This window comes from Gambusia affinis, linkage group LG22 (genome assembly GCF_019740435.1).
Source record: "Gambusia affinis linkage group LG22, SWU_Gaff_1.0, whole genome shotgun sequence".
Taxonomy (NCBI): Eukaryota; Metazoa; Chordata; class Actinopteri; order Cyprinodontiformes; family Poeciliidae; genus Gambusia; species Gambusia affinis.
The window spans coordinates 16,535,299-16,562,836 of NC_057889.1; the positions used below are offsets into that span (position 1 = coordinate 16,535,299).

General features: G+C 40.7%; 1 protein-coding gene across 1 annotated transcript in view; it reads right to left on the reverse strand.

Annotated features, from left to right (window-relative positions):
- atad2b (ATPase family AAA domain containing 2B) overlaps positions 1–27,538 on the reverse strand; it is an 83,393-nt gene that overhangs the window by 31,647 nt on the left and 24,208 nt on the right. The window contains exons 21-24 of the mRNA XM_044106466.1: positions 27,272–27,465; positions 27,029–27,188; positions 21,804–21,926; positions 19,442–19,570 (exon numbers count right to left, since the gene is read on the reverse strand). Coding sequence (XP_043962401.1) covers positions 19,442–19,570; positions 21,804–21,926; positions 27,029–27,188; positions 27,272–27,465 — 606 coding nt within the window. The remainder of the gene's footprint in view (positions 1–19,441; positions 19,571–21,803; positions 21,927–27,028; positions 27,189–27,271; positions 27,466–27,538) is intronic.

Consider the following 27,538-nt stretch of genomic DNA (forward strand, 5'->3'; position numbering starts at 1 on the left):
GACTGCGTACTTGTGTACAAATAAAGGTTCTCGCCTTGGCACGATTCAATTTAGTTTATTTATATAGTAATATAATGATAAAGTTGTCATTTTATTTCAGGCTGTTTATCTGCAGTCCATTAAGAAGAAGAAGATAAAATATTGGCAAACTTAGATAAAACAACTGAAGGTCTAAAAGTTAGCAAAACATCTACTACCAGAAGAGAAGAGCGTGCTCACTTGTTACAAATCAAATTTTGCTTCTAATTTTCACTGGGCTTAACTTTGACTGGGCCACTCTAACGCCTGAATACGCTTTGACCCAAAGCGTATATCTGAAACTTTGGCTGTATGTTGTCCTTGTTGTTTTGCTTTTTATTCACAATGATGCGCCATTTCAATTTAATCTAGCCGATAAAATCTCAACGCGCTCAACCTGACAAAAGTGGAGAGCAGCAAAAACAACCGTTTTGTAAGGCACCGGCGTTACATTACACTGTCCCAACATGGTGAATTCACAGCACTTCACTATGATCTTATGCAGTATTTCAGTAGTGCATTTGTGCCTGCGATATATTTTATGCTGCTTTTTTTAGCCCTTTAACCTCTCTTTGGAGTCGGTGTGGATTAAAAGCACATGACCTTTTGGTGCACTCGTAGAAAAGGTCCATCCTTCATTGACTATTTAAACTCACATCAAAATGCACTTAAGTGCTGCACTAAAATTTTTACTGCATCCTCGATTACATACAAGCTTCCACCCATTCCACGTGTAAGGTATAAAGACACACAAGGGAACTGAAATTACACCTCAAAGCAATGTTGAGAACACGGCGCAAAATGAAAACAAAAACAAACAATCTGGGTCTAAACAGATCAATAAGGAAGGAAGGAACAAAAAAGGACAGAAGAAATTATACAAAGAAAAAGGAAGAGAGGAAAGAAGGAGGAAAAGAAGGAAGGATGCACTGCAAGAGGACAACAGAGCAATCTGGTTTTAAACAGAGATCCAAACATATCCATAAGGACACAAAGAAGGAAGGGAGGAAAGAAGGGAGAGAGGAAGGAAGGCAAAAAAGGACAGAAGAAATGCTAGAAGGAAGGATGCAAAAAAGAAAGGATACAAAAAAGGACTGAAGGAAGGAAGAAAGAAAAAGAAAGAAGGAAGGACACACCACAAGAAAAACAAAACAATCTAGTTTTAAACAGAAAGATCCAAGCAGAACCACGAAGACACAAAGGGGAAAGGAAGGAAGGAAAGAAAGAGGGATAGAAAGAAGAAAAGGAAAGATAGAAATAAGGAAGGACAAAAAAGAATGGAAGGAAGAAAAGACGAGCCGACTGAAAGAAAGAAAAAGGCGGGGAATGGCAAAAAAATGGAGCCAGAAAGAATGAAAGTAGGCCATAAGGACTCTCCAAAAATGGAGTGATGGGCACAAAGACAAGGAAAAGGGGAAAGACAACAGACAAGAAACAACAGAAGGGAAGATGGAACAAAGGAAAGGACGACGTACACAACGACAAACAGGAAGCAGGGCACACGGAAGAAAAGAAAGGAAAGAAGAGCAAAAACGAGCAAATAAGAAAAGGGGGGGGGGGAAGGGCAGCAAAAGAAGGTAGGAAGTAAATGTGGAGTTTTTATCTACAGATAAACCCAGTAGAACTGGAAGTTCAGAGAATGAACCCGACTCCCCATCTAACACTGGCCATCACGCCTACAGCTGGTTTCAGAGCTTCTGAGGCGGCTTGCGGAGAAGGGTTTAAGGTAGGATGCTGCTTTCATTTTTTGGCTCCTCCTGATCTTATCTAAGGGAAGTAGACATGAGAGTGTGATATACAGGAGGCAGACAGGTCTTCAGGGTTGACTGGCACATGAGATAGTTTCCTAGCTATAACAATGAGGCACCAGAGAGAGAGAGAGAGAGAGAGAGGGAAAGAGAGACAGACAGAAAGATAAAGCAATAACAAAGAGACAGAAACCAGGCCAGGCATCCTGGGTATTTCTGAACAGTGGCATCATATAAAGTGATGCTTCTTAGTTTGCTTGTGTTTTTCTCTCATTTTTGACCAGGGTTTCTTATTTTGCGTTATTGAAAACATCCATCAGTAATCTCTTGGTTTTGTTTGACGCCCTTCCCTCACTTTTGCCTGTTGATTTTATCATGTATTTTATATATTCAACAAATATGAATCTTATTTTTAAAAAAAGAAAGAAAAAAACAAAACAAAAGAAACGGCTATAGTGGCCAAGTTTCAGGTAACACCTCCCCTGGGACACGCACTCGCCACAAGCTCTTATTCCTCCCTCACGCAAAACCACAATAATTAATCAACAATGCGGCTAAAAAAAACATAAAATAAAGAAATAAAGGGTGCTGCAGGGGTCAGCTATCGCCGTTGGATGCTATGCGACAGGCTCCCCAGGGGACGCAAAGGTGAGTCTGGGTGCCAGCAAATGACTCGTCATAGTCAGCTCTTAAATAATGTATGAAAATTGTTCGAGCATGAAGAGGAAACCATAGAAGAGAGATATGCTGATGGGGCTGGGATGGAGGGAGAGAAAACTGGAGCACTTTGTTATAATTAAAAGTGCCTAACCCATGCAAGATTTATGTAGTTGCACAAATTTTCAAGCCGCCGCTACACATACTTGTCAAAGCGGGCCCCCACACACACACACGCACAAAATAAAGCTTCAGAAAGCAGGAGCGAGATAAGACCGCTCTCCAAACTGCCACCAGGCAGGTATTAAATAAATAAGTCAGACGGGTGACACCCATAGACAGCTCTGCGGCGTACCTTAGTTGTCCTTACAGCCTCGACGCACATTATTGTCAGCGCTCGTCTGATTCATTCTTCAATTAAACCCCCAACCCTGGTGAATCTTTAAATTGTGAAGTGGAACAAATTCTAAATAATGGTTTTTGCCTTTAATATGGCCGATTAAAAAGTGTTGCAGTGCGTTCAATCCGTTGCTTAGAGACGTGGCTGAAGGCGCAAACTTAAGAGCTGACTCTTTCCGTTCCGCTTAAGAGAAATGTTTCGTCATGCATTCCGTAACATGTGACTCGGTCTTCAAGGTGTCCCACTTTCGCCCCAAACTACCTGTTGTGTTCATCATCATGGCATCTAGACATGGAGATTTGCAATTCAGTGTAAATACAACCGACTATTTATTAGGGGACTTCTGAATACAACTGGTTGTAAAGGGAAACTTAAAATTGAACGAACACCAATGCACAACTTCAGGTTTACATGTTGTAATACATTTTGAGAGAACAGCAGAAGGACAAACCTTGCGAATAATTATGCGAGGACCGTCGAGCTGCTCCAGCTACAATAAGACGCTCACTTCAAGCATTTTCGCCTAGGCATAGGAGTACCTGTTCATGTTTCATAAAAACTAAGTCGTCGTGGCAGATTCTTTTAATTCAGAAAATCTTGTAAATCTTCTGCACTCTGAATGAACTTGCCTCGCTAATCCAACAGCCAGCAAGATCAATATAAATGCTTTCCCACTGAAAAAAAATAAAAATAAAAAAAAAATAGATACTGCTGATGCAAATATCAGCAGCTAAAAATGATAGGAAAACAGAAGTTGCAGATATAAATGCTGGAGTGAAACAATTAAGTTAGAAAAAAATTAATACTTTTAGATAAGGTTGAATAAGGGAAGCTCACGCAGGAGCTTTAGTATATTTTATCTGATTTAAACATTTCAGTATCTGCTGTAAAGGAAAAACAACAATACAGGTGACAACTGTTGCACTCGGGCAATTATTTAGTAAAAGAGAAATATCTTTTTTTTACATTTGACTCCCCTTTCTGCCTCAAAAGTAAACTTAAACATCTCATAAGAACACAGGATGTGTTTGAATTGGTTCAGGCTGTTACCTAACCGAGGCCTAAAACAAATTCACAGACAGATTTAAGCAGCAAAGCCCCAGAGTTGGAGGTGTGTGCGTGCGTGTGTGTGTGTGTGTGTGTGTGTGTGTGTGTGGGGGGGGTGGATAAAACGGCACCTACAATAATCCATTTCACACCAACAGGGTCCCCGCCCCGCCCGGACAGATGGCCTGTTGTTTACTAACCCATTTACCTCTTTCACTGCTCAATTTATGTGCTTCATTGTGTGTGCGTTTTCATGGAAATACAAAAATAAATAAAAAACTATTTCCTTGCCTCAAGAGATTTCTTGTTTGGCAAGTCCCTATTTTGAACTTCTATTTAGGCCAACACTTTGGAGTACATGCAGGGGAAACCTATTAAACCGGTTTAAACGGAGACGGTCGTGGACTTTAATGCGACCGTTCATCAACAGGTGTGACTTTAACAAGAGGGAATGTAACGCTTAAGGATGTGGTCTCTTGCTGTAAATTCCTACGCCAGTTTAGGGTTCATCAGAACATTAACGCTTGTAAAATCCCAATAAATACTTGTTGTGATGACTGCCGATTTGCATAAGTTCATAAAAGGGAAGATGAACCTTCTATTTATCTCCCGAATAAAACAATTAAGCAATGTATAAAATGTACTTTGATGTGTATTTCCAAACAGATTTTAATCTATTCAGCAGTTTGTTTGGGTTTCTTCCCCTGCATATAGTTATTGTTAAATTTTACAATCATTATGTTCCGTTCAATGTTCAGCAAATAGATCTGTGGGTCTGAAAAGATGGAGGTCACTGTCATAATCTGCTCTCTGCCACAGGCAGATAACCGCTTTGTGTGCAAAGGTTCACGGGAAAAAAAAGCGTCCAGTGGTAGAATAACCACTGGAGTTAAACAGGAGTCAAATGTTGCCATGGGAAAGAATTGTTTCAGGAATCCCACCAATTAAAATGTATCCTTTAAAGCACGTTTTATTAAACAAAGTGAGAAAGTATTAGAAACAGTTTCCATCGGCTTTAACTATTCTGTTTCGAGCAGAAGCAACCAGAGCGTATCCCCGAGTACTAAATTTTACCAAACACCTTAGAAGAAATTAATCTTTTATTGCAGTAGCTTAATCTCACCCTGATTCTTTTTTCTTTTTTTTTTCAGGGGGTGGGGGGGCTAAAAAACATACGCTTTAGTTTGGTAGCAAGAGCAAACAAACCAAAAGAAAGGATTTAACATGGAAACTTTTTGCCCTCTGTTGAGAAAATGTACTTAAAGGCACCATTTTCAGTCCCTCCAACAATTCCCATTGTTGGAATTCCAAATGTACCTGAAACGTATATTAATGATCAGAGATTATTTGAACTAAATACGACATAACACCCACTTCTTTTGGTGAATGGCCACTAGGCTTTTTAGAGAACCATAAGATTTGATTTTTCACCTCTTACAGTAAGCAGGATGGGAAGGGAGGAGAATGTCCAGTTTGACAGCTACAGGTAAGAGTGGCACCTGGATGTGACTTGAGTTTCCATTACAAACATTGGAAGACATCTACAAAGCAACTGGTCTTTAAGGAGTGTCAGAAAAAAGCCTCACAAAACAAAAAGAAAAGAAAAAGCCTAAGGTTTGGCGTTTTAGTCGATTTTAATATCCTTAAACAAAGGCCGGATTTTTCTGAATCTGAGATTATGTTGATATGATTGTTCTATTATTTTGAGCATTTGTTGATGTTCAGACCTCCATGATTAAATAATAAAATCAATCATTATAGAAGGCAACATTTTCAAGATTACTGAGATATAAATGACAGACTCTTTTCCTGTGCTGAGTTAGCATGACTAAACAAAATATTAAAAATTTGGTATATTCAGCTGAGAATGAAAACTATATGGATTGGATGCCATTTAGTCCTACTGAACTTTACATTACTTCTATTCAGTCCTGACACTGGGATGGAAAGTGACTTCTGAAACAATTTCCTTCCCACCAAACTTGCCGTCAATGAAGCAGAACTCCTAGTCTGATCACATAGACCAGGATCAAATTCCACGCGTTCAACAAATCCAATCAAAACTGAGACGCAGCACATCTTTTAGAGCCTTAACCATGATGGAAAAATGGGCCAAAGAACAGGTTAGGAGGAAAATGAGACAACACGGTAAACACCGCAGGGGCACAACGATCGTCAGAAAAGGCTGTCATGGCGACACAGAGCCTTGAGGGAGTCCGGGTCATTTGGTCACGAAATGGAAAAAGGCGTTTGTCACCCGATGTGACACTTTGATCTGCGGCTTGATGAGATGTTCAGATCAATAGATGATCCCATCTTTGTGTCTTCAAATTACGGATATCAGTCACTATCCTTCCACTGCTGCATCGCCGTCTTCCCATTACCCTTTATCATCCTCGTGTCTCTCTCTCTACATTCAAAGTCACAACGCAGTGCTCGGCCAAAACAATTTGGAAAATAAACTTATTTGTTTTATTGCCCAGGCCCGCGATCAATACGAGTCTCCTTTCTGCGCACTAAAAATCAAAGCTGGAGTCATTAAAGCATTAGCAACAGGGATATAAGCCCGACTCTGGCATGGTAAAAACTTCTGTCTCTTAGCTTACTAAGAACTACTGTTTTCTGAGATCATAATCTACACTTAAATGTACCTTATGAACTGCAAAAACACAAAATCTTATAGAGTATTTTTCCCTCAAATGTCTTGTTCCCAGATGTCCTGCTCCACTGGCAGATTATTTCATCAATATCAAGAAATTAGTAACTTAAGACAAGCTCCAATTTCTTCCTGAAAATTTACCTGTAAGTTAGTTTAGTCTTACTTCGAGTATACTAAGATATTTGCTCTAGAAACTAGACCAAAAATACTTAGTGTTTCTGCAGTGTGAGAAGTTATATGCAGGAAATATTTCATGGTGGAGCTCCTGACTCGGGCGATATTCAGCTTGGTTGCCTGGCAACATCCCAGCAAAAGCGAAACGTGACGGTGCTGCCAGCAGGACTGCACTTCCCACCCAAAAAGCCTGATTCCACTTAGCCGAAACGCGGCTAAATCGGCTCATGTTCATGCCCGATGCAATTCCACGTCCTGATTTTGTGCAGCAGGATTTCAGCCAGCTTGCTCAGTTTAATCCCAGTACAATGTTAACACAAAATACAATGTAGGAATTATTTTCTGACCAAGAGTTTGTTTCTGGTCAGAAAAAACAAAGACAAAACAAAAAGCAACAGGACGCCATGCACTCCCTGTAGTCAAAACTGCTACAACAACAAGAGAGAGATGAGCCTGGGACGTAATTTAGTCAGAGCATCTATCCTGCTCTGTCCTTTTCCTCTCTGCTGCTTAGTAAATGGCCAGTGGGATGACGGTGCCTGTGGTGCCCTCTTCACAGAAGACAGATATGCCCTAATGCACAGGCGGTTCCGAGAAGTGCTGAAGATGTCAGCCTGTACGCGCACACGGAGCCACAGCAGGGCATGAAAGCTTCCTGGGGAAATGATCTGTTCCCCCCAAGCAAAAATATACAGCCACGCTTATAAAGCCGGAGTGGGGATGTAAAAAGCAACATATCAGCCATCTCTTTGACTGATGCGAGTGATCAGAGTCCTTGTGCAAAGACGAAAATACGAGACGGCACCTGGTAAGGGTCCCCTGAAAGGATTGAAGTTAAAAAGCCGGATACTGAGTGAAAAGAAACTGGCATTTACCAGCAGCCCTTTGAAATCCTGGGGGGGGGGAAGGAGAATTCAGGCTGGTGAGTAAGAAACTGTGCTTAAGGTGTATCCTCCTGCTGCTTCATGTTGGTGTAATTAGGACTCGTAAATGAGGCGGCGCTACAGGTTTGCTTATAATAAAGTGTTTATGTTACATAAAGAAAAAATATTTGTTTATCAAAAGAAAGAGTATTTGGTATACACTACAACGTATGACAACCCCAGGCAAAAAAAAAACAAACAATAAAAAATGTAACAGAACTCTCACTTTAAAAGCAAAACGTGTCTTACTTTGCTTTTATTTGAAACAGAAAAGCAACAAGTATTCCTACCGCTTCTAATATATTGTTGATGATCACAGTTAAAGATGAAGTATGTAACGTTTATAAAATTCTTTCATGTTTTTTTTTTGTTTGTTTGTTTTGTTTTTTTACATATTTCTTAAAACATTTGCCGTGTCATAACAGATAATCTGTGGGGGGGGGGAATCAATAAATCAATCTCCTCCACCTCCTTGTACTGCTCTTACGGTCATCTGCAGAAATGCGCCGCTCCCGGTCAAAAGCAGCCAATTAGAGCAGAGGCTCATTTTTAGCCAACTGCTTGCCATATAGCATTTGGGAAGCAGAAAACAACTCTGTAACACTACTGCTGACAGGGCAATAAAGCCTGTGTTGCTAACACAGGTAGCTGTAGACAGTGGGTCGTGATTTATTTATTTATTTATTTTTTAAATATCTTAAAAAAATAAATAAATCTCAATTTATTGTTGTCAGATTTGTAGCTTTATAAAAAAGGGGTTTAGAAGCATGGTGTAAAACTCATTGCATGCATAATATTTTACATTAGCATGAATCATTCATGCTAATGTAAAAGGATGCTAATCCTTAATGCATGAATAGAAAAATGTATTAGGTTTTTAAAGGCTACAGTTGTTTAAAATATTATACAATATCCATAATACCAGTAGTAAACCATACCTTAGTCTAACCCCGGCTTACAATGCAACTCTGCAAGTATTTATCTCCAAACATCTACAGCAATGTGAGCTTACAGTCTGCAGGCTGTTCCACCAAAGGAAGATCAGAAGGCACATCAAATTCACTGTGAATGATGGCCATTATTGTACTTTGCTGGAGCTCTTGCACGTTCTAAATTGATTAGATTAGATAGCGATTAAAAACCCTGCAAGTCTGCTAAAGGATTCAGACCATCGCAGCAAATGATAATAGAACTCCAAAGTGAGGGATATTGAATTAAATAATGGGACACGGGGATTTCTTTGTACTACAAGCGACACCTTTCTGGATAATTCTTCCTCTGACATTTATTGACTTAGGGAAAGAAAAGAAAACTTCCAGTTTGATTTCTGAAGGTATTACACTTCTCTGACACAATGCTAAGAAGGAAAAAAAATAATGTGTTTCCTTTTTACAGGGTTCTCATAATACGCCCATTTTAAAGTTTCATACTTTTCCAGACATTATATTGCTGTGCCATAAAATGTTCCCCTTCCAAAAGGCTTTAATATCAGTTTTTGCAAGAAATTATGATGCAACATAATGCTGGAAGTGGCTTCTGACTCAGCAGTCTGACAAAGACCCATTACCCTGTTTCTGAGGATCTGGAAAAACTTGGATCAGCTAAACTCTTCAACACTTCTGGAGCGAAATACCCTGGATTAAATATTGATCCTTCAAATCACATCTTTTACAAATTCGAGAGTTATGTCTTAAAATCTTTACATTTCACCGTAATACCAGTGCTTTGTTTAGCATCTGAACCTTACCGAGTTCAAGAACCTTATGTCCTTATTTTTTATTTCTAAATCTCAGAAATAAAAAAAAATAGATGCTTATCACCATTAATGAACTTATTATTCATTGATTATTGGGGATGCAAATATATTTTACATTCTAATAAAATAAATTTTTTCCAAAACCGATACCGCCTTTAAAATGCATCATTATCCTTTTTATTTTTTGTCATTGTATCCGAGTGGAAACAATATAAACTCTTAAATTAGCCAGAGGTGTGAATAACTTAACTTTTAAAAGTTTGTGCCAAGCATAAAAAATGCTTTTGGTAATTTCTTTCTGACTATGTCATTACTTTTTCTCAGTAAATTCTAAATAAGCATCGCTTATTTTGCTGGGAATATTTGGGGAAGTAAAATGTTACAGTGTCAGCAGTGTCAGCAGCCACATTCAGCAAAACCAAACTACTTTACTAAAGTGGAGTAAGAAATTCTCACACCACCAGACATTGCACAAAAATAAACCCTGCCTTGGACGAAACTCATACATCAAGTAAGTGAATATTCAACTTGCCACTGATTTAAATGCACAAGGTGGCGAGATTAATGGGAAAACAGATATCAGTTCGCTTTGAACTTCTGACGGAGTGCAGAAAGTTCCAAAGACAATTTTGCTTTCGCAAAACAAATCTATAAGTCATTCAAACTAATTCAGTACTAATGCATCATGTTTGTGCAATTGTTCCAGTCAATTACAACTTATCAGAATGAGGCAAAGAGAGGGAAAGCACCCCATTAGGCCACTTCGCGTACGCTGGCTTCTAATGTTTACTGAAATTGACTAATCGACTGTGCTATGGTTTTAAGAAAAACAAAAAACGAGACTGAAAACCCCAGGAGGCCCAGTATAACTTTTCCGTTTGCAGTTCTGACTAGATGCCGGGATGTTCGGCTGTACTTTGATGTCAACGAGAGGCGGAATGAAAAGTTGACTCCGTTCTATTATCAAGCTGCGGCTCCGAGATCCATGTTAATTGGAATAGTGGGATTGGCTTTGAGAGATTCCAAACCTGGCAGATGCCCACGGAGACCTCTGAGACATGGAGCACTAATCCTTAAACAAAACTAACATCTCAAAACAAAGAACGGCACTGGGGAACTCTCCGTTTAATTAAGGAATCAATCAAGATGAACTATAATGTTTAAATTCTTCATTACCATCATAGCGGTGAGAAGAAAACAAGTTTAAAAACAATTAAATCATCTTACATAGTCAACTTTGCCCTCGTGAAAACACTTAAACCCTACTCCCACAGATTACAAGAACTGGGTAGAAAAATAACCCAGATGAACTTTTTACGTGAATATATATGTAAAATGATTGTTCATATTAGACTGAAAGGAAAAAAAAATCTCCTGACAATGATGTAAATTGACACTTCAGCAACATTCAAACGGATGCAGTCTGATGTAAAATGATCCAAGAAGTATCTCTGCCCACAAACTGGCAACCTATGCTCTTGGAGGTTTCAGCTCCGTGATGGCGCGATCACACAAAACACATCGCGAGCATCAAAAACACGTCCGACGCTTCAAGCTAGACGCGTGTGCACTTTGACACTCCTAGCTTTTTGCGCGTCTGGTTTACATTCAAAGTCTATGTGGAGTTGCGTCGGACACCTTGGATGCTTTGGACGCTCTTGATCCTCAAAACGCTCCAACTGGCTCCGATCGTGTTGCGCTGGACGCTCGAAACGCGCCGCACCGGCCCTCGATGTGCCCACACATAGACTTTGACTGTAAACCAGTAACACGTTTGGTGTGAACGCACCGCGACTGTTTAAGATTTTTAAAATACGGTACGATCTAATTTAATACTAACCTTTCGCCAAAAATCTGTGATAATTGACACTCTGTTTTTATGGGCTACCAGTCGCATCAGACAAAAAACACGTACTGAAGAGGAAAAAGATTCCATATATTTAGAAATTGCCAAACCAGAGGGAGGTTGGCCATGTAGAGGAAAGGACCCAGTGGCGGTTAGGTTCAGCCACCTGCTTTTAAACAAACTCGCAGAAAGTCTCAATCGTAGCTTGGAGGTATTGCTGAAAGCTATCCACAAAATGAATTTTCAACTGCAGCAAGTAGAATTTAAAAGTGGAGGGAAGAGATTAAGAGAAACCACGTGTAAAGCTACCTCGGCATTAGAGTTTTATGCTAAACTACCAATTAAACACTAAAGTAGTTCATTGCTGTAACCATACTTAAAACAACTCGGCCATCTAAGGTCAGTGGAGCTCTGTCCATCTCTAGCATGAACTCATGAATGAAGGAAAAGCTCATTTAGATTCAATCTGCAGGGTTTTGACGCAGTCTTCAAGTCAAAACCCAGAACTTTTTCTCACTCATATTCCCAGAGTTTGTTGTCCTTTTGTAGATCATTTCTGAAATGTAATGTTTTAATGGCTTTTAAGGTTTGACATAAGAAACCAGTGAAAACAAGAGACCGTAATGCCTAGGGAGAGAGGGGCCGGTTAAGATCCCACTTTTAGAAAATGGGACAGGGAGTAAGGCACTTCCTCCGTTTTCATCTACCATACACTCCCAGAACTTAAAAATAAAATTTTTATCCAATTCTATGCTTCTGCAGACTTGACAAGTCCACTGTATTGCCTGCTACAGCAATCTGCAGGAATCAGATATAATAAGCCGTATTATAAATTTTTTAAAATTTAAAAGTGCAGTAGGAATCTCTCGTTTTCCCTGTTTTAGAGGAAATCTGCCATTGAGACCACAACGCTGCCTGAACAGGACACTTAAAAAATTCCTTAATGTTCATAATTTAAGATATCACTTGATAGCAACATTCACCATCATGATGCTCTCTCTTTTTTTATACCTGGTTGTTGTGAACATGACAAAGTCAAAAGCTAAAGTTGTGTGTCGTAGGGAGTTAGACAAGTAAAAATATCCGAATTCCAGTTCTGCAGAGTTTCTGTTGGCTGCACATTAATTATATCGCTACCATTGGGTAAAATTAATGCCATTTCCTTAGAGTAAAGGGCTTTAAACATTAACCTGTTATTTTTGATGCATATGTGCTGCTCTGGATAAAATCAATCTGAAACCATGTAGCAGGAACTAGTATTACGGTCGGGATTTTAGGCCCTCAGAGAGGAAGGTTAAGGAGTCAAATGTCTGACAAGGAAAATCAAGCTTATAGCAAGTATCTCACTTCCAAGCAAAATAAATAAATAAATCCTTGCCTTGCTTTTATGCAGCAACCATTTTAGCCTGAGGTAAAAGGAACAAATAGGAGTTTATTATCAATTCAGATCTCATCAACATGCAGTGATGGATGGTCATTTGAAAGAGAGAGAGAAAGAGAAAGAGAGAACGGGGGAGAAGTCTGTTTACAGTGATGGGAGATAAAAAGCGAAGGCGGAGGGGCGAAACACAGCCGCGCTCCATCTACATGAACACAACCTGCTACCTTTTCCCCTGGGCGTGCTGTTAAGCGACATGATGGCCACTTTATGCCGTGTCTACACCATCTCGTCCACAAACTACAGAAGACGGACAGTTTCCATAGCAAATGTACCTTTCAACACCGCACAAATGTTAGGTGTGGCAGCCACATCGACGGCAAGACAAGCAGAGAGCTCATTTGCCTTCGTGCCAAGGTTTGGCTGCATTAAATCAAAATCAGGTAGATAACCGAGAGCAAAAAAAAGATCACAACATTAATAATCTTTTGAGTAATACGGAACAGCATGGAGCCAAACAATGTTATGAGAAGACTAACTTGCAATGTTGTGACTTGAAACCACAACAAAACGCATCTCAAAGACAGAATCTTCTGGTTTTCAAGTAGACAACCAAGTGTTGTTACATAATTTTTTTTCCCTCAATTATGCATTGTATGAATGTGCAACAATCGGATTCTGAAAGCCCAGTACTACGGCTTCCTCACCAAGTTCTACATCGATGAGTAAGGTAAATAAGGACTGTTAAAGTCTGAGTATGTATGTAGTGCATCTTTGCATCTAAATACAAAAATACAACCAAAGAAATACACTAAATGCATCGGTTTCCAGAAAATACCTCAGTTATACTTTTGAAATTGGTTTTATTTAGTTTTTACCGAGTAATGATCACCAACAATAGGACAACGAAAGGTCTTGGGGAAGAATTAGAGCGGAAGTGAGGTAGATTTGTTCTAAAATGGGTTTTACTTTCAAAATGATCTCCAACAAAAGATTTAAAGACCAGTAAGTTCATTTGTTTCGTTAGAAAACCACGCATTATGCAAAGCCTCGTGGTGCGTTAAACTGCTGGCGAGATCTGCTTCTCGCTACTAATTTAATTAACTCACCGAGACATTGTGTTTTTGGGAGTGTCTTGCATAGCAATTATCTCTAACAATCACACAACCCAACGTGGTTTGCAAGCGACCTCGCCTGTAAAAGGGATTTTCTTCCAGCCGCTGTGTCTCCAGCCCGCCAACGCGTCATTCGTGTTTTTATTTTGACCTTTAAACTGTTATTGTAGAGTGAACGACTCTCAGTAATGCTGAATAACTGCTAGATACTGAAAGCTGAAGATGACTTTGAAAGAGCAACAGAAGCACTCAGTCATTGCACTTTTTTTTCTTTTTCTTTTTTTTTTGATGGTTCGACAGCTCTAAAATCAAAATAGATCCAGGTGGCTTATAAATAATTCGGGTCTGAAGAGGGTTCATTTATTCACCTCATTAGATGGTGATTCGTTTACGCAAAAGCACTGCACCACTTCACCATCCTTAGTTATTTAGGTGGATTTCACTTTTTAAATAATCCGTGTCTACACAACTTGCATATGAAAACCACACACTTTTCCAGACTCGAATTTCTAGACATGTTTTCACCTCAATTTTTCAAGCATTCAACATTCGCTTTGCCATAAATCGATGGGTGAGTAACAGGCTGCTGCAGCATTTAATGGCATGCGGGTAGCAATGCGGTCGCTGCAATCAGGCAACTGGAATAGAAACATGTCTGAAACATGATGTTCGGCAAACCCTGAGGACCTGGGTTGACAAACTCTGGACCAGCATGTAAACCAAAAACCTGATGGGCAAAATGTTTAAATGAAGATCAAAATCAAGAACAAAGGAGGCTATTTAATCATAAGTAAATCTGTGCAAAACCACCAAATTATTAGATTTTGTGCTCTTTGGAGGTTTGAAGATTAGAAAAAAAAAAGATACTTTTTTTTTTTTTTTCTTCATAACTTCCCAGGGCCTGGAAAATCTTCAATATGTCCAGAATTCATAGAAGCCCTGCAGTAGCTACTTTGTGTAGATTTGAATCACACAAACGTCGAGAAATATTCACAATTTGTTGCTCCTGCAACAATCTGTCGGAAATTCTTGAAAATGTGTTTTGGGTAACAAATGACGTAGCGGTCCTGAAGATTGGCCGAGTAGACAATTAGTAAAGATTTTTGGGGGGCAAAAGGCTAAAATACTGCATACAAGGTGATAAACTAATAATCTATGTATTTATTTGATTTATTATGGCTCATGAATAAATCTGATTTATTATGGCTAACAGTGATATTAAATCACTATTTAATATTAAAACTAACTTAGTTTTGATATTAAAGTGGTAAATAAAAGTGATAATAGTTAAAATTCTTCCAAGACTTGTAATAATTCAAAACATGGAAAAAATATTTCAAACCCCAAAGAATGTCACCACACGTCTCTTCTCTTGTATTTTGTACAAGAGAAATACTAACCTCTGCAAACAGGCAGCTGGCAGTGTGCTGTTGTTTTCATTATACAACCCATAAATTAAGAATTTCTCATTAAATCAGGGATATCTGTGGATTGAGATTTCTAAAGGCCACTGATATAAGGCAACTTGTTTTTGAAGCGTGACATTTACAGATTTTTGCATTTTTAACCGTCAAGCCTACGAGTCTCCCATACAATCGAGACCAACTGATTCGCCTTGCTGAATGGCATCAGTGACAGAAGAACTGAACGGGCTTAATTATGAATGAAAGCAAGACACTCCGCATGAACTGTATCCTCGTGGCGATGCACTCCGAGTGAACCCGGGTCCGCGGCCTAAGGTAATGGGCTCTGGGTTTTCTGTTGCTCCAGGGAGAGTGGCAGATGTGTGAGGTTGAAGAAAGAGAGAAACCATGACAGAGCAACCCGCAGAGGCTAATGGAAACCCAGCCTTCCCGTTTCCTCGTGCATTAACAGCCGCGGCGCTGCCATCTCTCCCCCAATCCTCGGCGACCTCACAGGAGCACCAGCTGTTCCGGCCGTCTGCGTCCGAACAACCGGGGCCCCCCCACCCCACCCCACGCTGTTGCTGCTTTTCACACCCAATTCAAAAATATCCCTAGTCCTCAAAAAGCCTTCCATGTAACCTTCTCCATGACTCAAATAAATAAATAAATATATATATACTTTTTAAAAAGCGCATCTCCTCGGTGCCGCCGCTCGGCTATATCTGAATGTCCCAGGCAGGTTCTCGGCTTGAGGCAAATGGAAAGAAATGTGGGGGGGTGGTCCAGATGAAAGCCCTAAAGAACTGCAGGTACTGAACCACCTCCAGATGATCTTACCAGCTCCAGGTAAGAGATCTGGGATAACTTCAATTTTTAAGTGCCCCGTGACCCCGCCATGAAAGGAAAAGCGAAAGGCGCATACGTGGGAATGACCCAGCTGCACTCGGTTCACTTCCTCAGAACTGGCACAGAAATTAGAGACCGACGCCTCTCCGTCAGACAGGTGCGCCTTCCTTCGAGTCGTACCTCACACAGGACCCGACTCTGATCAATTTGCCTAATAGGTGTGTCGCTGTGGTGCTCCAGGTGAGAACTAGCTGGCAATGTCACAAATTAATCACTTGAGTTACTGTAATTAATTACACCTCTGGTGGAGTCTGATAACAACTCTCCCAATCGCTCCCAAATTGGTGGCCTGCAACTCTGACATTTGGCTTTCCAGATAAAGACTACTGACAAACGTAGCAAATTAAAGCTGTACTGTGTGCACGTGTGTGAGTGTGTGTGTGTGTGTGTGTGTGTGTGTGTGTGTATATGTCTGGTCATTCTAGTTCCATGTTGACCTTTACTGGTGTTAATGCATGACTAAATTAACATTTTCTACACATAAGAGACAACTAAACATTTTCTTGTGGAAAAAAAAATACTGGCCAAAGTAAAATGTGTGTGTGTTCAAATAAAAACTCGTTTGTTTGACCCTCATGTTAATTTCTTTGTTCAATGAGAGGAGGAAAAAAAAACAACTGCCCTATAAAGGCTAGAAATATTTCTCCCCTCTGTCAGGGTTCCACAGGGGAAACTCTCATGGGAGAAACATTCCATCTAGTGGAGATTTGTGGTACTACAGAACAGAAATATGGACTTTTATAGAAACAGGCCTTTTATTATGCCATGTTTCAACTGCCAAGTAAATAGACTGTTGTTTTTGGGGTTTTTTATCCATCAACATTTCAGTTTTTGGAGTGCAGCATCTCTCTCCACACTTCGTGCACTCGCTAATATTTCAGCTCAGTTTCACCAGGCTATTGCAATCTTCTGCGTCCAAATGAAAGCTGTATGGCGTAACACGCAAAACCCCGGCTTGCCCCTCATTTGTTCAGGTAACGGCCTCATTACTCTGCCCCCTGCCCGTCGCCGGCCCTCCCTCCACCCTTAGGCACCCGCCGTTTACTTCAGGTGGGCATGTAATTGCCCTGCGGCGCGGCCGTGTTCTGAGTGCTTAGGAGTCGGCGGCCACGCTAATGAGGCTGCTCACTGTGTCGCTTCTCCGCAGACTAAATGTATGCGAACGGGAAGCGCTACGGCATTCCGTGTGTCGGGTCCCCCGTCGTCATGCGCAGGGCCTCACAAAAAGTATTCAAACCCCGGGATTGTTTTCGCGTTTATTATAGCAAACCTCTGTGGATTTTACTGGGATTTGATTAGATAAGCTGCTATGAAATAGTGAAGATTGGGATGAGGTAGGATTTTTTTCATTTAAGTATATAAAACTTTTGTGTTCAGAGGCACTCACTCCGATGCTACTCTGTACAATCAGTGCAGACTTGCTGTCTTCAAGCCGCATCTGAGTGGTTAATTATCTATATATGTATTGTTGATGGCCATACTACACATCCCACAATGCACTGCAACAACTCGGAGGAAAGTTGATGCAGTTTTCGCGTTCTTAAGCAATGCCTAACCAATTGAGAACATAGCTGGGCTGACTTGGACTTGCCTCTAAAAACTTGATTAACATGACTATAACATGACAGATTACTCCAAAAGCAATATCCTTACAGTGACGCATGGCGGTGGCAGCATCATGATGTGGGAATGTTTACAAAAGCAAAGAGAGAAGCAGGTAGGTCTTCAAAGGAAGGAACTTATTCTTCCCACAAAATAACTCTATATACAGCCATTAATGTCTAAACTACCGGCAACAAAAGTGAGTACACCACTTAGTGAAAGTTCCTTAAGTGTCAATACTTTGTGTGGCCACAACTGTTTACCAAAACTGCCTTAACTCTCCTGGGCATGGAGTTCACCAGAACTTCACAGGCTGCTACTGAATGCTTTTCCACTCCTCCGTGACGACATCATGGAGCTGCCAGGCATTCACGACTTGGCGCTCCTCCATCTTCCTCTTGAGGACGTCCCAAAGATGTTCTATTGGGTTTAGGTCCACCCTATCCCTAACCCTAACCCTACGCTTGGCCAGTCCATCACCTTCACCCACAGCCTCTTCAAGAAAGCGGTGGTCGTCTTAGAGGTGTTTTTGGGGTCGTTGTCATGCTGGAACGATGCCCTGTGACCTAGTTTCCAGAGGGAAGGGATCATGCTTTGCTTCATTATTTCACAGTACGGATTGGAGTTCATGAAACGTAACTCCCCAACACCTGCTGCACTCCTGCAGCCCCAGACCATGGCATTCCCACCACCATGCTTGGCTGTAGGCATCACTAGCGGAACAAGTCAGCGTTGGGCCAGGGGGGGCGGGGCTAATGACCGGGCCCTATACCCAAATAATAAAGCTCATGATAATTAATCTTTACAACAGAGACATGACCGCAACAGCGGATCTTACAAGTTTCACCACCACAGAGAGCGACTAAGTCATCTATCTGACATGAAGTACAACGAACCAAGAGACCAACAGAAACATCAGGCTACTGGTCACTAATGATGAAACAACACAAATTCAAATCAATTCAGAACCGCGGAGAGCGATCGGCTCATTTTGACACTTTATCAATTTCAACTCAGAGCCTGGAGCAGCTAGCAACTACTGAAGCTAGGTTTATTGCTGACCCACTAAACCGAGCATGCAGCAGCGCGCGTTGGAGAGGGTACGCAGAGGCACGCGCAGCGTGTCGCAGCAACTCGTGCACCTCGAGCGCCGCCGTTCACACAAACTGTTTCGATCTGGAAGATGCTCTTCCAGGTGGCTCCAATGTAAACCTTAATTATAGACGCCATATTGCTGTCTTGGCTCAAAACCGTGCTCAACCCGAACTGTTGAAAGAAACTATAACCTATACCAGCATGAGTGTTAGAGCTGCACTATAAAATCTAACACACCTGCTCCCTATCTATACCTTAGAAATAGTAAAACTAACTAGTCACATGATATTTTGGAGGGAGAGTGACAAGCAGTGCTCAATTTGGACATTTAGGCCTGTAGTCTCTTAGGGGTGTACTCACTTTTGTTGCTGGTGGTTTAGACATTAATGGCTGTATGTAAAGTTATTTTGAGGAAAGAATAAATGTACACTGATATGCAAGCTGCACACAGACTACTTTTCATTATGTTAAAGTGTCATTTTGTCCCATGGAAATATACATTTAAATATCTGCAGAAATGTGAAGGGTGTACTCACTTTTGTGACACATTGTGCATGTCATTTTACATTAAAAAAAAAGAACAACAACAAAAAACGCAAATATTTTGACCTTCACGATGGTTGTTACATGACACTTCAAGGTACGACATTTGCAGATCGCAACCCTGCATGTCGCTCACGCAGCGCGAAAAAAGAATGCATAATGACTCACTGGCAGTGCAGTGTTTGAAAGCGGCCTCGCCTTGGGTGTTCGTCTTGGCCTCCTCGTCTCCTGCAGGATGCTGCTTTCGAGCTGGTAAAGCACCGGGAGCTGAGGTAGGCTGACCCCCGGTCTGGAAGTCTGCAGGGGCACAGAGAGACCATCAAACACAAAAAGTTCTTGGGTGTTTTGTGTGGTGCAAAAGTGGAAACAAAAAAAAACTTTAAAAATGAATGTTGGATTGGATATTGCTGAACAGGAAATCTCTCTCTTGATAAAGACACACTTGATGATTGTTCAGCTCCCTGTCAAGAAAAGACAGATAAAACCAGAACTTCAGTTAAGAGAGATTACGTCCTTGAAAAGTTTCTGGGTCGTAAAAAAAAAAAGATTTCTTGGGTAAAAAAATATATATATATTCCTCTCTGATGCAAACAAGTTTTTTTAACCCAGCTTAAACTGAGCATGATGTAGTTCTGAGCTTATTGATAGTTTCGTGTCAGATCATCGATGGGATCATCAAGAATTTATAACAGCTATATTCCTCCTCGGGCAGCTGTCTTACTCTTCAGAAACATTCGTTTTGAATTCTGTACTTCGGGTTTCATTAAGATGAAGTGAAATGTATTTGGTGTGACCTTTGAAAACAGCGTTGTCGCCGACACGGTTCTTGCTCATCGTAGAACGCTCAAGCCAAATGTCAACAGGCTCTTTTGGACATTTTTGAGATTGAATTTTTTTTTTTTTTAGAAAAAGCAGGTTTAGGGCAGTATTGTGAACCTTTCTTAAGATGCTTTAGCTTTGAGGCATTTCTGGAAGTACAACCTAAAATAGCTAAGTATATGTGACCACATGTTAGGATGTGTTCGGTTGATTCAACTTGCTAACATGACAAACGACAAAGCTTGTACTGACCCGTCTTGCGAAAGCATTCATACCCATTGAACATAACCACATTATATCACTTTACAACCACTAACTTCAATGTATTTTATTCAGATTGTAAGTGGTAGACTAACGCAAAGTAAAAGAAAGGAGCAGTTTGATGTTAGCCATGCAGGGGACACAGCAAATGTCTGAAATAAGATCAGAGTTGATGGAATTTGGAGGTTTTATTGGCCTGCGCATCACCTTGACCGCACGGTAACACGGTGGTGGTGGCGTCATGCTATGTGGACGCACTTCTTCAGCAGGGACAGGCAAGAAGATTCACCTTCCATCAGGACAACAAACCTATGGTAAATATACAACGCAAGCTACAATGTCTCAATTAAAATAAAAATATATTTATATAAATGAATGGGCTAGGCAAAGTTAGCATTTGAATTCAATTAAGAATCCTCTTGAAGACTTGAGAACTGATGTTCCCAAACCTTCTCCATTCAGTCGAACTAAGTTTGAGCTAGTTTTCAAAGTGCTAGCAAACATTTCAATGGGCAAACAAGTACGGAAAATACTGCAAAAAAGACCAGCAGAAACATTTTTGAAAAATCAATGCGTGAAAGTTTGTTGCAACCTTACATGATTGGGGGGTGGGGGGGGTTCAAGACATGCGAGTAATTTTGAAGGGCGCCGTGCTCACAAGAGTAAGCCAGAAAATGTAAACAGAAGCCGAGCGCGGCGTGAAGGAAAATGTCATTTCATCTGTCTCCAAAGGGGAATATTTGCATATGATTGCCCGTCTTGGTGTTTAACATTTAGCGAGTCGCAGAAAAATAACTACTTAGCTGAAGTGTATCAATTAACCGCATTACGCGACTGTTTGTGTACATGAATCTCATTTAGATTTGACCCGCGTCCACGCGCCGCGGCTCGGCGAATTAACGAATCCAGAGAGTCGGGCAGACGGCCGGCACAAAAGGCTAAAGGGCCTCAGGCGCCACCGCTGCCTCCACCAGAAACTCAGCACTAAAAACTGACTTGCTCCATCAAGTACCAGTGGGCTGCCCTGCAGATTTCTATTACACAGGTTTGTATTCTAAGAGATGTTCACTGAAAGAGATTTTTAGAAAAGTTGCTGAAACCTACAGAGTCGACATGAACTACTCCGCTTGCAAGCAAGGGTCTGCGTTTCTTTTTCACCCCCAAACATATTTCTTTATTTAATTAATAATAATAATAATAATAATAATAATAATAATAATAATAATAATAATAATAATAATAATAATAATAATAATGAATAAAAATAAAACCACAAAAAAAAGTCAATGTCTTCCAGAGGAGACAACATTGTTATGATCAATTCTGTCCCGTCAGAACCGGCGTAGCTAAACGAATACCGACCGAGAGCCGTTTAACAAAGTGTCTTACGAAACAGAGCTTTTTAATAAACTCACAGCTTTCTCTTTTTTTGCATAATTAAAGTTCTTACCCCTCTTTTTGCGCGCCTCTTTAATCTCTTCACACATTCGGTCGAACTCGGGATCCAGCTCGGCTGCAAAAATAGCATGGGCCGTGTCCTTCAGGCTGCACGCTCTGTGCCTGATCACCTTGTCTGAGGAGAAAAGGGAGAGCGAGAATGAATGTTGGAGTTAGAAAAGCCGCACACATCCTACCAGCCGTGCTCAAAATAATAGCAGTTCAAAATCACTACTATTTCTACATGACAAGTGTCTACTTGGCAGGGGCAGAGTAATAATATAAAGTGTGTTATTGATTCTGAGCAGCGAAAGCTTTAATTATATTGGTGCGAGTTCAAAGCAATAGCAGAAAGAGGTACGAAACATTTTAGAAAAATTGTAAAAACGTTGTTTGGCAACATTAAATATGCCATTTCTGATAAAAAAAAAATAAAAAATACAATAAAATATCCAAGCTTTTCCCACTAAATATTGTAAATATTGGAGTTGATTACCTTTTCCCTCACTGTTTGTAGACTGTTAAAGCTGCACTATGTAACTTTTATTAACAAAAAATGTTTCTTTCACTATGACCAGACAGTATAGTATGAGGCAAAAAAAAAAAAAAAAAAAAAGACTCTACCAATAACAGCTTGTGGGAGTGTCTTAGCGCTGTCGATCATGTTTTTATACGCGCTGCTACTTCTAGTTACCCAGACCGGAGCCTGCTGTGGAGACTCAGGCTAGTTAGCATGGCCACCGATGACGGCGGATAAACAGTTTTCTTGTAACGGTGAATTGTCCGTACACATGCCTATTTGACAGCGCTAAGACCCTCCCACTGGTTCTAATTGGTTGCTTCAGTCTCCTCTATACTGTCGCAACAAAGTGGCTGTTTAAAGAAATATGTCTATGAAAAGAAATATTTCTAAAAGTTACATACTGCAGCTCCTTAGCGCACTTGTGTGTATAGAAATAAAAGCCGTGAAAGGGATTTTGACCTTTACTCGCCTTTTCAAAATGCACTACATCCATTTAAATACATTTGAAAGCAGCTTCATTCTCCTTCCTGCATTCCTCTTTCTTCAAGACCACAGCAGCATTTACTCCACAGTTAGTCATGCATGTAAGGCAAATAATCAATTGCGAACTCACGCCTCTTTCTACTGTGTGTGTGTGTGTGTGTGTGTGTGTGTGTGTGTGTGTGTGTGTGAGAACGGAGCTTATAGTGTTTTCTCACAGCTTTAAAAACAGCGTGAAGCTTTATTTTCTTCTCTTTAAAAAAAAACAAAAACTATATTAAACAGAAGCCCAGATATCACCACTTCACACAGACGAATACATCTACACACAGTCCAACGCAAACAATAAGAATCTTTTCAAAATATACACTCATTACATCTAAATCAACTCCTGAGCCTCCCTTTCCTCTATACATCAGCAACCGCATCATTAAATGCTCTTCCTTTGCTCGTGCATCAACAGGAGGGCGGGGAGGGGGGATGAAGACGGAGCTGGCGGAGACTCAGGCTAAGGCGTAGCCGCAGTAAACAGGCAGTTTCTCATTACTGCAGGCGGTAGGAGAACAGTTCAGGCATAACGGGACAAAGGAGGTCACAATCTGCCAACTTCTGCAGTCTAATTGGAAGACAGTTGCTTAATTGCAATGTGGCTGAGCGCGTGCCTTCGCCCACCGCCAGCACATGCGAGCGTGTGTGCGCTGCGCGCGAGTGCGTTTTAAGGGCAAAAACGCCTGCCGGTGGAGGAGATGTCAGAGGCCAGGTGCGATGCCGAGAGCTCATCAGTACCCTTCTGAGCGCCAGCTAACCTCCACGTCTGCAACTGACAAGGAGGCAAGAGACAAACGGCGCCGCTGCTAATGTGTTTCAGCACACTAACAGGATTTTTCTTGTTTTTTTTTCCTTATTTTTATTTATCACCGCTTCCCTCCAGCAGCCAAGCTGCATTTGTGACACCAAGACTCATTGTGCAGAGAGCAAAGATGTCCCCTATTTTATTGTGGAGTTCTCTTTTTATCCTTTTGTTTTTGACTCCAAGGTGGGGAAGTAAAAGGAAAAAGTTGTTGTTTTTTTTTTTTTTTTTTCAAACTTTCCACTAAGTTAGCGTGAAGTACGACAAGAAGCAGAAAACCAGGGTGGAATGAGTTTGTTTTGTTTTGTTTTTTTTAAACCAGCATTTTGAAAGCTGATGTCAAATCTGCCCCACAACCCAATTGTGGAGAATCTGGGCCTTATTCCTCGGACGTCGAGAAGACGAAGAAGCTTCATTGGTTTTTTTATTTATTTTTCTATTTATTTAAACATAGCACTTGTATTTTCTCCCTTTACTGTATCGTTTATGCTCACACAAATGAGCCAGGCTCTCTCCAGGAAGAACAGAGGATTCTCTTCTAAGATAAAAGACCCTTTTTTTGCCCCTGCGGGAAACTTATTGAAGGGCAGGTGCATGATGACTACAAGGTTACATGCAAACCGATTTAAAAAAAAAAAAAAACATTAAAAAGACACGAGATATTCCAAACAATTCAGATTACAGAAGTTAAAACAACCAATATGTGCCATTAAATCTAGATGGAGCAACAATACATTAGTTTATACATATCCCAATAAATTTGGATATGATAAAAACGTATTTCATTCATAATTATGTAGACTGAAAGACCATTTTAACTCAACTTTGTTTTTTTTGGTTTGTTTTTTTTCCCCCCACGTAGCTTGAAAGGTACATCTCTGCACCGTACGCTATCTGTACGTTTTGTTGCCGTTGAGCTATAAAGGAAGCCCAGATTGCTTTGGTTGCAGCTTTTAATCAATCAATTAAATTTTATTTGTATAGCACATTTCAGCAGCAAGGCATCTCAAAGTGCTTCACATCAAATCAAACACAAAAACACAATGCAACATAGAATCAACAATCAAAACACACATTAAATCAGGTTCCGTCAAAACTTTTGTAATTGATTCCAGATTTGTGGTGCATAGACGCTAAATGCTGCTTCTCCTCATTTGGTTCTGGTTCTGGGGATGCAGAGCAGAACCAGAACCAGAACCAGAACCAGAAGACCTGAGAGTTCTGGAAGGTTGATACAACAGCAGATCTGTAATGTATTGTGGTGCTAAACCATTCAGTGATTTATAAACTAATAACAGTTGTTATTAGTTTATAAATCACTGAATCACAACTAACTTTTAGTTGCCCTGCATTGCCATGTCAGGTGACTCTCATTCTCTTCTTGACAACATCCCACAGATTCTGTTTCGAATTTCGATGAGCAACTTTGTCTAAATCGACTCGTGGCAGAAGGAAGATGGAATCGGACCCACAACTCTACGATTGGAAGGCGATTCGCCCAATTGAGCGACAGTCACCCCGTCTCCCTGTTCGCATCTCCCACCATCATTTCCTTATCATTAATTTGCATTGGGTACATCACTCTGAGCAGCCAGCTTTTTGTAATTATAGACTCTCTCTGTCTGAACAGTGTCCCCAGTGACTGTGTAGGAAATCACATTTTCTGTATTGAAACTCTCGTTTGAATCGTTTCTAAATGACATTCTAATTTAATGCGGCACAACTCTATGCTGGGGTCTTGTATCCGGTAGCAACTAGCCTTCCTGTCTGCGCAATTCACCCTTGAATGTACGGCTGCCGTGCAACATAAACACCGTTCTAGATCGCTTCGAACATGAGAACAGAACACAGAAAGACAGAACATAGAAATAATAAATCTGGCGCATTCAGGCGCATTTTTGCCAGACAAGACTGTTTTATGCACCTGGGTTCCAATACACACAACAAAAGCCATTTTAAGCTCACAAAAAGGTGCTCAGATGTGGACAAAGATGAAGTAAGAAGAGGAGAAAGAAAGAAAAAAGTCCAAGATATGCAATTAAAGTGTCAAGCAGCCTTCCTTAGCTACAAGGCTTGAATTACACTGTGGAAAAGCCATCAGCAGGGGGTTTACACGCTGCTCTTCATTTGAATTTTCAAAAAGGAAAAAGTAATTTTAGTGTCTGGGAGCCGTGGCCATGAGTTGGCGCAGCCTGGTGGGATATTCTGATGGGATCAGGCTTAAACAAAAAAAAAACAGAAGAATTTCACACTATTGCACTCTTTTTCTGTTTTTGTAGAAAAACAGACCATGTAAACAGTCAAAATCCATACTAATACTAAAAAATATCAACTAAAAATGAAATTTATATAGGTTAAGAAGAAATTGTTTTGTGGTAAAGGCGAATTCTTGTACTAAATCAGCGTAAAGTCAGACACAATCCAACTGAACTTGCAGAAACGCTACTTTATCTACTACTAAAACGCAGACTAGAATTATTCAGATAAACACAAATAAGAAATAGATTTTTAACCAATGATTCACTAAAGAAAAGTGAAAGATGAGTGCTTCAACTATTCTGATTACAGTTCAACTCTCCTGTGCAGTATCCTTATGTGTTTCTTTGGTCACCAAAGATTCTCCAAACAGCCAACATTGCAGCTTTGCCGTCATATACAGATGACTGACAACTCAACTCAACTCAATGTGGGAGGGGCTTAGAAACATAGCCTAACTGATGTCTGTCTGGCTGTCTTTTCTGCTCTTCAAAAAATGGTCATGAACCCAGTCAATCAGTGACAACTACTTGAAAAACTCCATATTTTGGAGTTGACCTACTGGTCACATGTTTATTGTAATATATATTGTTATTCATTCATTCTCCAGCCCTACCACAGTGCTTTGCAAAAATATTCCTACCCATTGAACTATGGTCCACTATATAAGATTTTTATTTTGAAAACAAAACGGTTGTAAACAGTATCATCTAAATGTGAAAGATTTCGAGCAGTATGACTAAATTATATGACAAGACTAACATTTTAAACAGCTTTATAATGAAATTTGTCCACATTGTTATACATAATTGACTATACATTTCTGTGTGTAAATCGGATCTCTTTGCGTCTTCAAACGGAGCTGAATACACAGCCTAAAACTGGCACCGAATACCAATGAAATGATATGGTGTAGTGGTAAAAACGGCAGCTGGTTCATGGAGGCTTTTAGTTCTTAATGGAATCCGTCCGGGAATCATTTCCCGACCCCGAACTCGCAGCAGATTACATGCCTCACTCTGCCCACTGAACGCTAACTAAAGCACTAAAAAAACTAAAGTAAAAAGACACCAAGTAAAAGCCACCCACAACACAAGTTTACTGGAAACGAGAGAGTGTGCTGGCTTACCTCCAGGATCCTTGTCGGGATTGTATTCCAAAGCGTTGCTGCTGATGAGGTCAACGTCCGCCAGGAAGTCCTTGGCTGTCAAGTACTGATGGGTGTCGATCTTGGTCATGACAGTGGACAGGTCCATGGGCTGCCTAATCACCTCCAGGTAGTCCGACACCTAAACAAGCATACGTAACGGTTGGTGGTGGCCAAAGACGGGAAAGCGACGTGACCTTTCCCGAGAACCGCTCCACACTTTACCTCCTCGATGTCAACCGGCTTGCTAAAAATGCTGAACCGTTTGTCGGTGGCCAGGCGCTTAGTCACATCCCTGAGAAAGAGCCTGAGCTCCCGTAACGTGTTGTCTTCCTGTTCAGCTAGGCGGCGCTGTTCCTCCGCCGATAGGACCCGAGGGGCCGGCGTCTCTGCCACTGCTAGCACCTCTTCGCGCCTCTCTGCAAAAAAACAGCGGCGAATAAATGACGCCGGACCTTTCTGATCCACTTTTAAAACGTTAGATTGAACTAA